This window comes from Lethenteron reissneri, chromosome 61 (genome assembly GCF_015708825.2).
Source record: "Lethenteron reissneri isolate LAM-NWPU_2019-01 chromosome 61, ASM1570882v1, whole genome shotgun sequence".
Taxonomy (NCBI): Eukaryota; Metazoa; Chordata; class Hyperoartia; order Petromyzontiformes; family Petromyzontidae; genus Lethenteron; species Lethenteron reissneri.
In genome coordinates, this window is record NC_083839.1 from 2444100 (window position 1) to 2459895 (window position 15796).

The following is a 15796-nucleotide window of genomic DNA, read 5'->3' on the forward strand; positions in this document are numbered from 1 at the left end:
TCTAAATGAGGAGGGAAACACCAGAGGACCCAGAAAAAAAATCCACGCGGCCATGGGGAGAGAGAGAGAGACACCCAAACTCCAAATATACAGCAGGCGTCAGGGGCAGGATCGAACCCACGACCACCTGTAAACCAGGCGAGGTAGTCAACATCTAACAGCCACCGTGGCGAGATGATGGGGGGGGGGGGGTGGAGGGAATTGCAAGTAGAGCAGTGCGAGGGATACGGCAGAAGGAGAGGTTTGTTTTGTCGCTGTGACGTTGGGCATGAGCACCGCACTCGAGAACCGGGCAAATGAAAACCAGATGCCAAGCGGGTGTCTGATCCTGTGACTGAACTATGGTGACATCACCCCTAAGCACGAGAGCTGGGACCATCGTTGAATGACGCTTGAGTACCAATTTCAATCACACAGATTCGAACCCTGCATCTCGGCGGTGGTGGCGAGGGTGGTGGTGGTAATGGTGGTGGTGGTAATGGTGGCGGCGGTGGTGGTTGCTCGCTAACAGCACTTGCCTCAACAGTCTGTTAAGGCTATACGGGGGATCTTTATCTTTGTCTTTGTTTTCGGTGGCGGTGGTGGTGGCAGTGGCGGCTGTGGTGGTAATGGTGGCGGTAGTGGTGAAGGTGACGACGGTGGAGGCGGTGATGGTGGCACACCGCGCTCTGTGTACCGGTGATGGTGTACTGGGTCGCGCTGACGTCAGGCCTGTGCTCCCTGCGCGGGCCCTCCTCGGGCTGCCTGGCAGGTGAGCAGGTAGCCGGTGATGGAGGCCCTCGGGCGCGTCCAGCCCAGGGTCAAGCTGTCCTCCGAGGAGGTGACGCGCTTCAGGCCTGTGGGCGAGTCCACGGCTGGCAGGCCCCCGGAGCGCCGGAGAGAGAGAGAAACAGAGCGAGAAAGCGTCAGCACTCCCTCGCCTAATGGACAAGGGTTCCCCCTACGCGTGCCTTCCCCGTGTCTTGCGATGACTCGTGCCGATGGACGTTGCACCCATCAGTCACCCTCATTCCTCCTTCCCAAGCCCCTGCAACATCACGTGGCTCCTTTTCCAGCCCCTGTCCCTCCATCCCTTCCGTCACCTCCCTCACTGACAGCCGCTCCATCCCACACCGCCGCTCCCCCTTTGCCCATTTGTGTAACCCCCTACGTGACTTTACCGAAACAACCAAGAAGATGAATCTCTGCAGTCACGAAAGCTTTAAATCGAAACCCCCGTCGGTTTGCGTTGTAAAACGCCCTGGAAAGGGCGCTAGATATGAATTATAAATAGAATATAATCTATGTGCGTTGAACCTCTTTCACGGCGTATGTCGCCAACCGCGCTAATCAGAGGTGCGGTGGGAAGGACAACAAAACTAAACGCATAGATCTATTGTAAAGAAATTCGTTTTCAATTCAGATTTCAAAGTGCATAGGTGACAGTGGCTTCCAAATGAGGCCTGAGGCCTAGGCTATGATTTTGGCAAGCTAGGTTTTTACGTAAAGATTCATGGCTGAACTAAACAATTGTAATATTTCACCAGGTTAGGTCCCACGGAGTTGCAGCATTTTTTCAGAAGCGACCTGGCCACCCCAAGTGATCGCTCAACAAAGTGGCCCGTCATCATCATTGTTACGTGGCCATTGACAGCAGTAGCCAAATAATCGAAGTTGTCTCAACGCATGGGGGAGGGAAAAAATAATCCACGCGATAAAAACGCAAATCCACAACAACCGTTTCAATGTCGCGGTAGTGCTCAACTACCGGTGGCGGTGGTGACTGTGACGGGTTGACTTCTCCTGCCCCCACGCACGGCGTAGATAGAGATGACGTAGCGCACTCCAGGCTGCAACCCTGTCGACACGGGACACAACGTTCGTATCGCACGGGCTTCAATGGGGCAATCTAAGCAGGAGACGAATACCGCCCGCCAGCGCACGGATACTTCGCCTTATCGGTACCACGAGATGCGGCGCACGCCTCTTAGCGGTTCCGACACCTCCTCGCGTGACCAATCAGCGGCTAAGTCGTGTCACAACCGTTCGAGACAAGAGCTGTTGTCGAGAAATTCACCCTCGTCCGCCGTACAGATCGATCGGTACGGCTCAAAGGTGTGGCGCCGCCTTAGCTGGAACCAATCTCTGCCCTGGCCGTGGACTGTCACAGCGGTCGGCAATCTTACGGCTCCTGAGCCGCACGTGGCTCGTTAAGGACTCACGGTGTTCATCTTCTTGGTTCTTTTGGTAAAGTCACGTAGAAGGGAAGTAATAAAATAATAAAATAAAACATAATAAAATAATTCTCACGACGTTTCGGCCACAACGTAAGCAGCCGTCCTCAGGTGAAGACCAGGTCTGTCGGGGAGACAGCGTCTGACGGGGAGACAGCGTCTGACGGGGAGACAGCGTCTGACGGGGAGACAGCGTCTGACGGGGAGACAGCGTCTGACGCTGTCTCCCCGACAGACCTGGTCTTCACCTGAGGACGGCTGCTTGCGTTGTGGCCGAAACTTCATGAGAATTATTTTATTATGTTTAATTTTTATTATTTTATTATTTCCCTTCTACGTGACTTTACCGAAAGAACCAAGAAGATGAATCCCTGCAGTCACGAAAGCTTTAAATCGAAATTTGACTCCCGGTGTTATTTATCGATGACCGCCGCCTCCTATCCGCCACCACAGTGCACCGCTGCTCTTGAAATATTTGAGGTTTTGTTTTTTACCAAATTCGAACGAAAAAAATTGTCCCTTCCTTGTTGTTTCGGTTGCCGGCCCCTACTCTGGCACGGCGCGTGTGCCCGTTACCGGTGACGGTGAAGGTGCGCGCGCCAGGCGGCACCGTGTGCTCCGCGGGGCGCCCCCCGGCGCCCGCCGCCGCCGGCTGCACGACGATCAGGAAGCCGGTCAGCGGGTCGGGGCGCGAGCGCCACTCCAGCGTCACCGAGCCGGCGTGCGTCTCCGTCACCGACACCTTGGACGGCGCGGGGATGCCTGTGGGGGGGGGAGGGGGGGGGGTGACGATGGACGTATATACGTGTGTTGAACTTCTTTCATACTGCACGTAACCAACCATGCTCATTGTAGGTGCGGTGTATGTACGTGTGTTGAACTTCTTTCACACCGTACGTAGCCAACCATGCTAGTTGTAGGTGCGGTGTATATACGTGTGTTGAACTTCTTTCACACTGCACGTAGCCAACCGTGCTCATTGGAGGTGCGGTGTATGTACGTGTGTTGAACTTCTTTCACACCGTACGTAGCCAGCTATGCTAATTTTAGGTGCGGTGTATGTACGTGTGTTGAACTTCTTTCACACTGCACGTAGCCAACCATGCTAATTTTAGGTGCGGTGTATGTACGTGTGTTGAACTTCTTTCACACTGCACGTAGCCAACCGTGCTCATTGTAGGTGCGGGGGAAGGACAACAAACTAAGCACAAAAAGCCGCAACTTTGAATCGTAACTCTGGATAATTCCACGATTTCGGGCAGGTCATTGTTCGTAAAACACCACGCAGTGGATTTCTTTTACGTGGGCGGAGTGTGTCAGCCAATGAGGGCTGCAATCCGGGTAGGAGTAATGAATGGGTCCACCTCCGTTGATAAGGGAGAAACGGTCATGCGGACACTTAAGGTCAACCTCAGCGTGCCTCGAGGCGAGCTGACAGTGGCTCCTGACAGTGGCACTCTGCTTCTGGCATTGCGAGGCTCAGGAGGTGAAGCCCTCACCAAGGGGCGGTGCGGTGGACACGTGGTAGTGCAGGTCCAGACTTACTCTCCACGGTGCGCACGGTGCCCTGCAGGGGCTTGCTTGTCAGGGCGTCCTTGACGGCGTAGACGGACACGGCGTAGTCCACTCCTGCCTGCACCGTCGACGACGACACGGGGAACACCCTTCAAGAAAATGCTCTCATGCTCTCTCTCCGTCTCTCTCTGGGTCTCTCTCTCTCTGGTCTTTCTCTGTCTCTCGCTCTCTCTCGGTCTCTCTCCATGCGCGCACGCGACACACGCACGTGGGCGACGCTAGCGACGACGCACCGTGAGCCCCGTGACGGTGGTGGCGGTCGCGCGGGGCCCCTCGGAGATCTCCTTGCGCGAGGCCTTGCGGGAGCGCGGCTCGAACACGACACGGACGCCCGTGAGGCCGGCGTCGGGCCGCGGCGCGCTCCAGCGCACCGCCACCGAGTCCGCGCCCACCTCCGGGAACTCCAGCGCCGTCGGCGGCGGGATGGCTGAGCCAAGCGGGGGGCGGGGGGGCGCGTCAGGGTTAGAATCAAGAGGCACTGATCCCGATAGTTGCGGAGAAATAATACCGAGCAGCGAGAGCCATTCTCATCGTCGTGAGCGTCATCATCGGCCAAGTTTCAACCACGTTATGAGCTCTCTCTCTCTCTCTATACACACACACATATATATCTGAATAAGAATATTTATTTATACTGCAGGAGGAATCCGATGAGCTATGAAACTCTTTTTAAACAGGTGTCCAGTCGGGGCCACGGGGTCAGAACTTTAAAACGACAAATGAATACGTAAAACACGATAGCAGTGCAGAGTATAGGAAAGGTAATCAAACATGTGCAACTAAAACGGAACGGTTTTTATTCGCGCGTGCATCGCGGCGAGGAGCGGAGGTGGGTGGCGGTGAGCGACGCCGAGTTGGTGGCGAGCGGGCGCGGCAGTGAGTCGCGGCGATGAGCCCTCACCCGTGATCTGCGTGCCGGTGAGCGGCACGCTCTCGCGGTGCCCGTTCAGCGCGAACACGCGCACCGTGTACTCCTGGCCCGGCCGCAGCCCGCCGACGATCACCGAATCGGCGCCAGGTCCCGGCGCGGGCAGCACTTCGCGCGAGAATCCCCCGTCCTCGTCTCCCGCGCCCTGGAAGGTGACCCGGTAGCCCGTGACGCGGCCCTCCGGCGCTTGCCACGAGGCGACCATCGAGTCCACGCCGACGTCCCGGAACGTGAGGCCCCGGGGGCGGTCCACGCCTGCGATGGACGCGCGTTGGAATCGGAAATCGGAATCGTGGGTGTCGTGGGTGTCTTGGGCGTCGTGGTGTCGTGGGTGTCGTGGGTGTCGTGGTTGTGGTGCCGTGGGTGTCGTGGGTGTTGTGGTGTCGTGGGTGTCGTATCGTGGGTGTCGTGGTGTCGTGGTTGTGGTGCCGTGGTGCCGTGGGTGTTGTGGTGTCGTGGGTGTCGTATCGTGGGTGTTGTGGTGTCGTGGTTGTGGTGCCGTGGGTGTCGTGGTGTCGTGGGTGTCGTGGTTGTGGTGCCGTGGGTGTCGTGGGTGTTGTGGTGTCGTGGTTGTGGTGTCGTGGGTGTCGTGGGTGTTGTGGTGTCGTGGGTGTCGTGGTTGTGGATGTCGTGGTTGTGGTGTCGTGGGTGTCGTGGGTGTTGTGGTGTCGTGGGTGTCGCGGTGTCGCGGTGTGAGATGCGATGGCACCTCCGGTGCACACGCAGGGCTCTGGGCGTACCGGTCTGCACCGTGATGCTCGTCGCCTCGCTGTTTTGCGCGAATCCCAGGGCGACCACCTGGATGAGATACTCCGTGGTCGGAGACAGCGAGTCGATCGTAACCTCTGACTGACCTACGCGCGCACGCACACAGGAACGTGAACCAACACGAATGGACAGTGGATGGACTATGATTACAGGTGTGGTCGTATTAGCTCAGGTGTGGGTTGTACCGCCGTATTCTTCGCGTTGTAAGACTCCTCCGGAAAGATACGATGCATACCAAACGTGTGCCCGGTGTCTCATATTCATACAAATCTGATCGCACGCGACACCCAGCTACCGCACTGCAAGATGCGCTGGGAAACACGGCAGGGGGAAAGTGCAACTGCTAATCCGGAGGAGCGGCAACATCTGGGTACGGGTGGCCACATGTTCCAGGTTGCACGTGTGTTGAACTTCGTTCTCACCGTACGTGGCCAACCTGTGCTTATCGCAGGTGACGGAGGTTTTAAGGCACACGGAAGGAGTCCATGCTGTCGTTCACAACTTGGTATTTTTTTTTGCGCCGCCGTTTCCCGCTTTCCCGGTAACATGTAGCGGTTTCCGGATCGAATTTAGTCAAAGCCCCCTCTAAGTTTGAAAGAAAGGGGGGTGTGGGGGGGGGGGTGCGGTGCATGGCATCCCAGTTTCTGGAGCGTCTTATAATCCGCAGAATCCGGAACTCGTTCTTGGCTGTGTACCCTCCCCCTTTCCCGCTGGTGAGATGAATTTCCCAGATCCGGCGGTCACACCGCCGCCGTGCGTGCGATCTTTACCCCTGGAGAGGGTTTTGGCGATGGGGGCCCCGCCGTGACCCCCCGTGGGGGAGCAGGAGACCCGGTAGCCCTGGACGGGGGCGCGGGGGGCGGCCCAGCGCAGGAGGATGCTCGTGTCGCGCACCTCCACCGCTTCCACGTCCGTGGGACCGTCGATACCTGCGGGGCGGCACGGATACGGTGACCCCTCCCCCACCGGGCATGCCACGTCGTCACCAATGACTGGCCCACCCACCGGATAAGGCGTCACCGTGTCGGCGAGATGTTAACTACCTCGCCTGGTATACAAAAGGTCGTGGGTTCCATCCCGGCCCTGACGCCTGCTGTATATTTCACTGGCGTAGCTAGGATATTTTGCGCCCGGGGACGAACTATAAAATTGGCGCCCCCCCCCCCCCGTTTAATCACATATCAAAATGTAATGACATGACATGTAGGCTGTGTGTGGCGGGATATATAAACTTTAGGTTGAGGTGTAGATGTGTGCAGTAGTTTCAGGCTGCCGCGCCCGCCGCAACAAGTTATAATGTAACGTTGTAAGCCTCATTTTGGCGCCCCTTTTCCTTGGCGCCCGGGGACACGTGTACCCCCCTGCCCCCCCCCCTAGCTACGCCTCTGGTATATTTGGAGTTTGCGTGTCTCTCTCTCTCCCCATGGCCGTGTGGATTTTTTTCTGGGTCCTCTGGTGTTTCCCTTCTCATTTAGAGCGTTTCGAGTATTTGGCTGCTAGAAATGTCCACGTGACAAGCCACTTCATTGGGCTATCTTACCAGCTTAAAGCCCACTGAGCCATTCGCTTCTTTTTCAACGAAGTGGCTTATCACGTGACAATGCATAGCCTTGATTCTTAGTGTGGAGAGATAAATGAGAGAAGACCCTGGAGAAAAATCCATATGACCACAGGGAGGGAGACATGCAAACTCCGAATAAACAACAGGCATCAGGGTCAGGATCGAACCCACGACCTCATGTGTACCAGGCACCACCGTGGTGCACTCATGGAGGGAACCAATGGGTACAATTTCGACGTGACGTGTCACACGGGCCGAAGGGGGCCAGTGGCCCGTGCTATTCCCTTCGTCGTCATCGAAAAAGGAACCGCCTGACCGTCCAAACTGAACAAATTTGAAATGTCTTAACACATACCAGTTCAGCGTGAATTTCACCTACAGATGAAAACTAACTTGATTCTGTTTAACACGAAGCCTTTCGCGACAAATATTATCCATAAGAGGTGTATTCGGGTTAGACCACATATTCTAGATTTGAAGCTTTCGTGACTGCAAGGATTCATATTCTTAGGTTTTTTTTGTAAAGTCACGTAGGTAAAACATTTAAATTAATAAAAGTAAAATAAAAATTAAATAAAAATCACGACGTTTCGGAGGCAACACAAGCTTCCGTCTTCAGGTGGAACCGTCACAGCACGACTGCTGTATCAAGTGAGAGAAATTCCAAGAAAACAGTCCTTGTATATATACTGGTTGAGGGTGGGAGGAGCCTGTTTTCTTGGAATTTCTCTCACTTGATACAGCTATCGTGCTGTGACGGTTCCACCTGAAGACGGAAGCTTGTGTTGCCGCCGAAACGTCGTGATTTTTATTTTACTTTTATTAGACCACATATGTATGTTGATTACGCTATGAACAACCCATCCGGTAATGGATATCCATTGTTATGCATACGCATACATTACCCCTTCCCACACCCTCTGGCTGTTGCACACTGATTGGCTCACAAGTGATGACGTCACATTTATGCCCTCCGTCTATTTGAGACCGAGACGAGAGGAGGATTTCTCCACAACTCTGTGGCTGATGATGCTGCTTGCTGCTGTTTGTAATTACCGGTGAAACGTCGCGGTACTGGAATTGTAAATGTCGTAGTGGGTTTACTCTCCAACACACAACCGGTTTAGCGCTGTATTAGTAACGAATTGGCCACGTTTTGTTGACGTGACAAACCCTACTATAATTGGCTGCGTCGGGTGGTGGCGGGTTTAACGACACAGATTCATATTTACGCGATCTAACCTAAAAAAAAAAACCTCCTCTGTAGAACTTAATGTGACGGAAATGTACGGTTTCCGATCTACCGAATGAGCATTTTAAGGATGATTATGCGTATAGGGAAGGCGGGGGGGGGGGAGGGCAAAATTGTTCAAGAAATTTTTTTTTCAAATGTTATTGATCGATTGAGAGGTTCGAGTAAAGTTGGCCAGGGAATGCGGTCTCCCTTCACCGGGGGCGGTTACCCGTGGCGTGCGTGGTGGTGAGGGCTTCTCCCGCGGGCTGGTCTCCTCTCTCCGTGACCGCGCGTAGGCTGACCGAATACTCCGCGCCCGGCTGCAGGTCTTCGACGAGCACGGAGCTCTCCCGCCCAGACACGGTCACCTGACGCTCCGGCTGCCTCCCTGCGCCGAGGCCCGCCAACCAGGGTCAGGATATTTGATTCATTGCCGGAGGAGGAAAACGATGGGCTGTGAGGCTCGTTTGACACAACGACAAAGGAAATACAAACACGATAGGAGGGCAAAGTAGAGTAGAACCCATGCTAACGACCGTCCCTGTTAACGACTAATCGCTTCACGGCGGCCCTCCATAGAGCCAAATTTGTAGTGTATAGCGTAGTGTATAGTAGTGTAGTTTATATTGTAGTGTATAGTGTAGTGTGTATAGTAGTGTCGTGTATAGTAGTGTAGTGTAAAGTAGTGTAGTGTATAGTAGTGTAGTGTATAGTGTAGTGTATAGTAGTGTATAGTGCAGTGTATAGTAGTGTAGTGTATAGTGTAGTGTATATTAGTGTAGTGTATAGAGTAGTGTAGTGCCTCCATAGAGCCCAATGTGTTCACTTACCGACCATTCCCCTGTTAGGTACATTAACTATTAATTAATACATTGATTAACCACGATTATTTTAATGATACGGCAATGCTTCGCTGGCGATGTCAACAACGGCATCGTCAGGTGATTTCCGGAAATGTATTGCATTCTGGGAAAAAAATCGCGGATAATCTGGAATAATAGGAAGAAGCAGAGATGCGGATAACAGGGGTTCTGCTTCCCCCGCACCTGCGATTAGCACGGTTGTCTACGTACGGTGCGAAAGAAGTTCAACATACGTACACATATATAAATGCAAACGAAGAGGTCGCCTACCGTAGTGGTAGCTCACGATGTAGTTGGACACGTAGGTGGTGGGCGGAGTCCAGCTGACGAGGAAGCTGGTGGCCGATTGGCTGGTGACCTGGAGATTGGTGGGGCTGTCCACGGCTGTGGGAAGAGACGTCACGTGATCTACCGGTGTCTCGAATGGGCGGAAGGCGATGGTGGTGGTGGTGGTGGCTGTGGTGGAGATGGTGGTGGTGGTGGCGGTAGTGGTGGAGGTGGTGGTGGTGGCAGTGGTAGTGGAGGTGGCGGTGGTGGTGGGGGTGGTAGCGGTGGTAGAGGTAGTGGAAGTGGCGGTGGTGGTAGTGGTGGCGGCGGTGGTGGCGGTGGTGGTGGTGATGGAGGTTGCAGTGGTGGAGGTGGCGGCGGCGGCGGTGGTGGAGGTGGTGTTGGTGGTGGCGGTGGTGGTGGAGGTGGCAGGGGTGGTAGAGGTAGTGACGGCGTTGTTGATGGTGATGGTAGTGGTGGCGGCGGTGGTGTGTCAGCGGTGGTGGTGGAGGTGGCAGCAGCGGCGGTGGCAGCGGCGGAGGCGGTGGTGGTGATAGCGGCGGTGGTGATAGCGGCGGTGGTGGCGGCGGTGGTTTACGTGTGATCTGGCGACCGGTGAGCGGCCGCGACTCCAGGCGGCTGCTGGACAGCGCGTAGACGGCCACCGTGTACTGCTCGCCGGGCGCGAGGCCGCTGAGGCTTGCGGAGTGCCCGGGCGTCGGGACCCACTCCTCCCGGGGATCGGTGTGGCCCTCGCGGCCGAACCGCACGCGGTAGCCCTCCACGGGGGCGAGCGACGCCCGCCACTCGACGGTGAAGGCCGTCGGCGTCACGTGCGAGAACTGCAGGCCCGTCGGAGCGTCGGGCGCTGAGGCAGCGACGGCGAATCGCACGCACGCACACACACGCACGTGCACACACACATGCACACACGCACGCATGCAAACGCACGCACGCACACACGCATGCAAACACACACGCACGCACGCACACACAGACACGCGCACACACACATGCACGCAGGGTTTCATTTCAGCTCGCTCTGTCCACATCGGTGATGCACAAAATATTTGTGCGCCCGGCACACCACATCCAGGATGCCTCTCCTCTCAGTGGCTACTACTCATCACGTGCGGCACCTACTTCCAAATCGAACCAGCGACCTGGAAAGTACGTCCGCACTGGGCATACCACTTCGTCACCAATGACATCCCACCCAACGGACAAGGTGCAGGGGTGCCACGGTGGCTAGGAGATGTTAACTACCTCGCCTGGTATACAGGAGGTCGTGGCCCTGACGCCTGCTGTATATTTGGAGTTTGCGTCTCTCTCTCCCCGTGGTCGCGTGGATTTTTCTCCGGGTCCTCCAGGTTTTTCCCCTCCACATTTAGAATGGACGTCACCACGCGTTTAGAGTATTTGGCTGCTACAATAAATGTTCACGCGATGATGATGATGATGAGCCCACCTCGTTGAGCCATCATTTGTGATGATGGCCAGGTCGCTTCTGAAAAATAACTGCACAGCAGCTTAGTTGGACCTCGCCTGTTCGAGTAACAAAAAATGAACCCGTAAAAACAAAGTTTTTCACTATAAATCCTTTATATACGTGGCGGCCAGAGTCTTCTCGTCCTCTGGCTTGAGATGGCTGCCACCTATGGGTCAGATGATTGTCTGCCAGTATTAAGCAATTGGTAATTAAATATTTAATTTGTTTTCCCTAAACAGTGTAAAATTTTGGAAATTTTTTTTCACGAAAATTAATTGTCTGGCACAACGAATCTGTGTGGAAAATCTCTGCTCGATTGGATCACGGGGAAGTGGGTTAAAAAACGAGCGAAAGATTTGCACGGTCGTAAGCAAGCAAGCAAGCACACAAGCACGCAAGCAAGCAAGCAAGCGAACTTAATATAAAGGATTAAAAAATGTTTTGAGTCTTGTAGGTGCATGCTAGCAGGGATAAACACAAGAGGGGAATTGTGGCATGGTGGTTCTCGCCTGTGTACTGAGTGCCGGTGAGAGCCACGCTCTCCTGCCCGTCCAGGAGGGTGTGAACGAACACCTGGTACTCCGTGCCAGCCTGCAAACCTGTGAGACATGAGCAGAAGAGAAGAGACACCGGGAGATTAACGAGCAATTGACGACGGACCGCGCCGTTGCGAGCGCGTCGCTGGATATCGTACAGAAACCAGAATCTTTGTTTAGCCTGGAGGAATCCGATGAGCTATGAAGCTCTTTGTTAGAGATGCCCAGTAGGGGCGAGTGAGAAAGTCGGTGTTGCAGCTGCTACTACTGCTGCTACTTCTTCTGCAGCTGCTGCTACTGCTGCTGTTGCTACTGATGCTGCTTTTGCAGCTGCTGCTACTGTTGCTGTTGCTACTGATACTGCTGCTGCTGTTACTACTGATACTGCTGCTACTGTTGTTGTTGCTACTGATGCTGCTACTGCTGCTGCTACTATTACTGATACTACTGATACTGCTGCTACTGTTGCTGTTGCTACTGATGCTGCTGCTACTGCTGCTGCTACTGTTACTGATACTACTGATACTGCTGCTGCTGTAGCTGATACTACTGCTGCTACTGCTGCTGCCGCTGCTTCCCCTATTGTTGCTGCCGCTACCGCTGCTACTCCTGCAGCAGCTACGACCGCTGCTACCGCTGCAATCTGCCAGCGCGGAAGGCCGTCGATCGCAACCCCCCCCCCCCCCCACGCTGCTCCCGGCCCTCTCGGCGCGTCTCACCGCTCAGCACCGCCGTGCTGCTGCCGGCGGCGACGTCCACGTCGGCGCGGTCCCCGCCGTGGCCGCGGCAGCGCACCAGGAACTTGGCGGGCGTCGTCAGCGTCCCCGGGGGCGACCAGCTGAGTCGGAAGCCGTCCTCGCGCACGTGCGAGAAGCGCAGGCTCGTGGGGGGCGGCACGGCTGCGTCGCGGCACGGAGGCGTGGAGGAGGAGGAGGAAGGAGGAGGAGGAGGGAGGGGGGCGATTTTTAAAACCGGCGGCCGCTACGCTGCGCGACGGCGATTTTATTCCGCCGACGATCGTCGCTCCGACGGGTCGTCGCGGTCGAGCCGCGAAGCCGCCGCGCGCTGTTCGGTCACGCCGGGTGGCGGAAGGTTTAAAAAAAAAAAACTGCCCGAGCCGAAATAAACGAATGACGAGCCGCACCCGGGCGCGAAGTCATTCGTTCGAAAAACCGCGACGCCGACCGGCACGACCGCGAGAGAGACGCCTCACCCGTGCTGTGCCACTGCGCGGCCGGCAGGCTCTGGCCCTGCTCCGTGACCGTGGCCAGGGAGAAGTGGTAGTCGATGCCGGGCTCCAGGCCGTTCACCGTGTACCGCTCCGCGTCGGGCCCCAGCTGCAGACTCAGCAGGGGCTCTCCTCCTGCCGCTCCTCCGTGCTGCGGGCGGCGACCGGACGCGACGGGGCGGCCGGCGCTGTCCACGTGCGGCGAGCCGTGGTCCGAGCTGGAGCTTGGGGCGGCCACCGTGAGGCGGTACCCCGCCACGTTGGGCAGGTTGGGGTGCTGCCACTGCATCGTGACGCTGGTGTCGGACTCCTCTGAAAAGCGCAGCCCCTTGGGCGGCGGGATTTCTGAGGAATCGGAGCGAGAATGTTTCGCGCGCGGCCCTTTTCAAGGAACGGAACAAGGTGGAACTTTTTCACGAATCTGGTTGCCGTCCGCCCGATGAAGCCGGTTGCAGTTACCGGCGAAACGTCGTGCTCGCATTGTAAATGTTGTGGCTTGGCTCTCCCACACACTGTACTAGTACTAGGTGGTGCTGTACTAGTATACTACACACTACACTATACACTACTATACACTATACTATACACTACACTATACACTACACTATACACTACACAATACACTACACTATACACTATACACTACACTACTATACACTACACTATACACTACACAATACACTACACTATACACTACACTATACACTACACTATACACTACACAATACACTACACTATACACTACACTACTATACACTACACAATACACTACACAATACTATACACTACACAATACACCAGAGGTGGGACAAAGTCATTGTTATGCAAGTCCAAGTCGAGTCTGAAGTCATCAAATTCATGACTCGAGTCTGACTCGAGTCCAAGTCACATGACTCGAGTCCACACCTCAGAGGTGGGACAAAGTCATTGTTATGCAAGTCCAAGTCGAGTCTGAAGTCATCAAATTCATGACTCGAGTCTGACTCGAGTCCAAGTCACATGACTCGAGTCCACACCTCTGCAATACACTACACTGTACACTACACAATACACTACACTATACACTACACACTAGTGCTGTACTAGTGACGAATTGGCCACGTTCTGTTTACGTGACAACCCCTTAACTAGTTGGCTGTGTCGGGTGGTGGCGGGCTTGTTGAAGCCTCTCGGCACAAAGACAAAGATCCCCCGCATAGCCTCAACACAGGCTGTTGGTGCGAGTGCTGTTCGCGAGCACCTATGAAGGCCGGCATGGCATGACACACGAGGGGGTGCGTGGCCAACACCACGCCCGGCCGCCTTTGTCTCCCGAGTGGTGATGTTTACACACTGCACCAGGTACTCATTTGAGGCTGAGTGGACCTAGGGGCGGAGGCCCTGGACCCGTTCAGATAATCGTCACCGGTGTCGGCCGTGAGCGGGAATCGAACTGGGGATGCCAGGTTTGTAGCGCAGCGCGCTAACCCCCGCCGTCACGGCACACACACATACATACAGACACAAACATACACACACATGCACACAGACACGCGCACACACACGCATGCACACAGACACACATAGACACACACACACATGCACACAGACACGCACACGCGCAGGCATGCGCACACACACACACGCACACACACGCACGCACACACATACAAAGAACAAAGAACCTCCGTGTAGCCTTTAACAGACTGTTGGGGCAAGTGCTGTTAGCGAGCACCTATGAAGGCCGGAACGGTACACGAGGGGGTGGGTGGCCAGCACCACGCCCGACCGCCTTTGTCTCCCTAGTGACAATGTTTACACACCGCACCAAGTACTCATTTGAGGCTGAGTCGACCTAGGGGAGGCCCAGTTCAGATAATCGTCACTGGTGTTGGCCGTGAGCGGGAATCGAACTCGTGTCGCTGGGTTCATAGCGCAGCGCGCTAACCGCTGCACTATCGCTCCCCACATACACACACGCACACATACACACGTGCATACACACACGCACACATACACACGCACACATACACACACGCACACATACACACGGTCTGTCTGAATTGGCACCGTTGCTCGAACGCACCCCCCCCTCCCCCCACAATCAGCACCATCATCACCATCACCCCCATCATCTACATTTGAAGTTTTCGTGACTGCAGGGATCCATACTCTTTGGTTCTTTCGGAGGTCCATGGGGCTCCATGGTAGTCCATACTCTTTCAGCAAAGAGTATGGTCCCCCATCATCATCACCACCATCCCCCCCCCATCCGCACCCTCCGCCGCCTGGGTCCACGTACCCGGCACGACTGACGGTGGACGTAGGAAAGCTCTCGGCGTCCATCCCCACGGCGTAGACGCTCACGTTGTACTGCACTCCGGGCAGCAGGTGCTCGAACACGGTGTAGTTGTGTTGCGGTGACACCACCTCCTCCAGCACCTGCCGCGAGCCGCCGTGGCCGTCCGCCACGCAGGTCACGCGGTACGCCGTGATGGCTGCGGAGAGAGCGAGACACGGGGCCAGCAACGGAATATCGTGAGTAGCAAGTAAGTAGCACAGCGGTCGGGAACCTATGGCTCGCGAGCCATATATGGCTCTTCTGGTGATGGCATATGGCTCCCAGACAATTTTGAGTTGAAAAAAAATACAAAAATCAGTTTGGAACTGATTTTAAAATACTTGTGATATTGCTTAATAATACTGTGTCATTTTAAAGTAAACAGAAATTAGTTTTGAAGATAAATTTCACGGGTCACGGGGCCTCAACGCCTGCATGAAGCTCAACCTCACCACGTACGAACCAGACTACAAGGCCATCAGCAAAACCATGCAGCACCAGAAAGTCGCATTAAAAGTGATACATATTTAATGTATTATACGTTAAAAATACTATATGGCTCTCAATGCAATATATTTAGAAATATTTGGCTTTTATGGCTCTCCCAGTCAAAAAGGTCCCGACCCCTGAAGTAGCACAATATGACTTTGAGACCCCCCCCACCACCGACACCTACACATTCCACAAGTAGTGACTAATCCCATATCTGGATTTTCCATAAACATGCTAAATTCATCTGTTGATATGTCTGACTTTTTGTGACGCCATGTGACGACGGAGGGGGGGGGGGGTCAAAAATCGTCAAAAATCGCGT

At 55.0% G+C, this 15796-nt stretch overlaps 1 protein-coding gene across 1 annotated transcript in view; it reads right to left on the reverse strand.

Moving 5' to 3' along the window:
- LOC133358303 (fibronectin-like) overlaps positions 1-15796 on the reverse strand; it is a 93600-nt gene that overhangs the window by 13931 nt on the left and 63873 nt on the right. The window contains 17 exon segments of the mRNA XM_061576559.1: positions 677-722; positions 724-854; positions 1748-1837; positions 2790-2975; positions 3759-3846; positions 4022-4215; positions 4690-4971; positions 5457-5570; positions 6255-6413; positions 8509-8667; positions 9413-9526; positions 10008-10277; positions 11408-11497; positions 12154-12333; positions 12648-13007; positions 14001-14006; positions 14951-15139. Of these exon segments, the coding sequence (XP_061432543.1) occupies positions 677-722; positions 724-854; positions 1748-1837; positions 2790-2975; positions 3759-3846; positions 4022-4215; positions 4690-4971; positions 5457-5570; positions 6255-6413; positions 8509-8667; positions 9413-9526; positions 10008-10277; positions 11408-11497; positions 12154-12333; positions 12648-13007; positions 14001-14006; positions 14951-15139 (2658 nt within the window).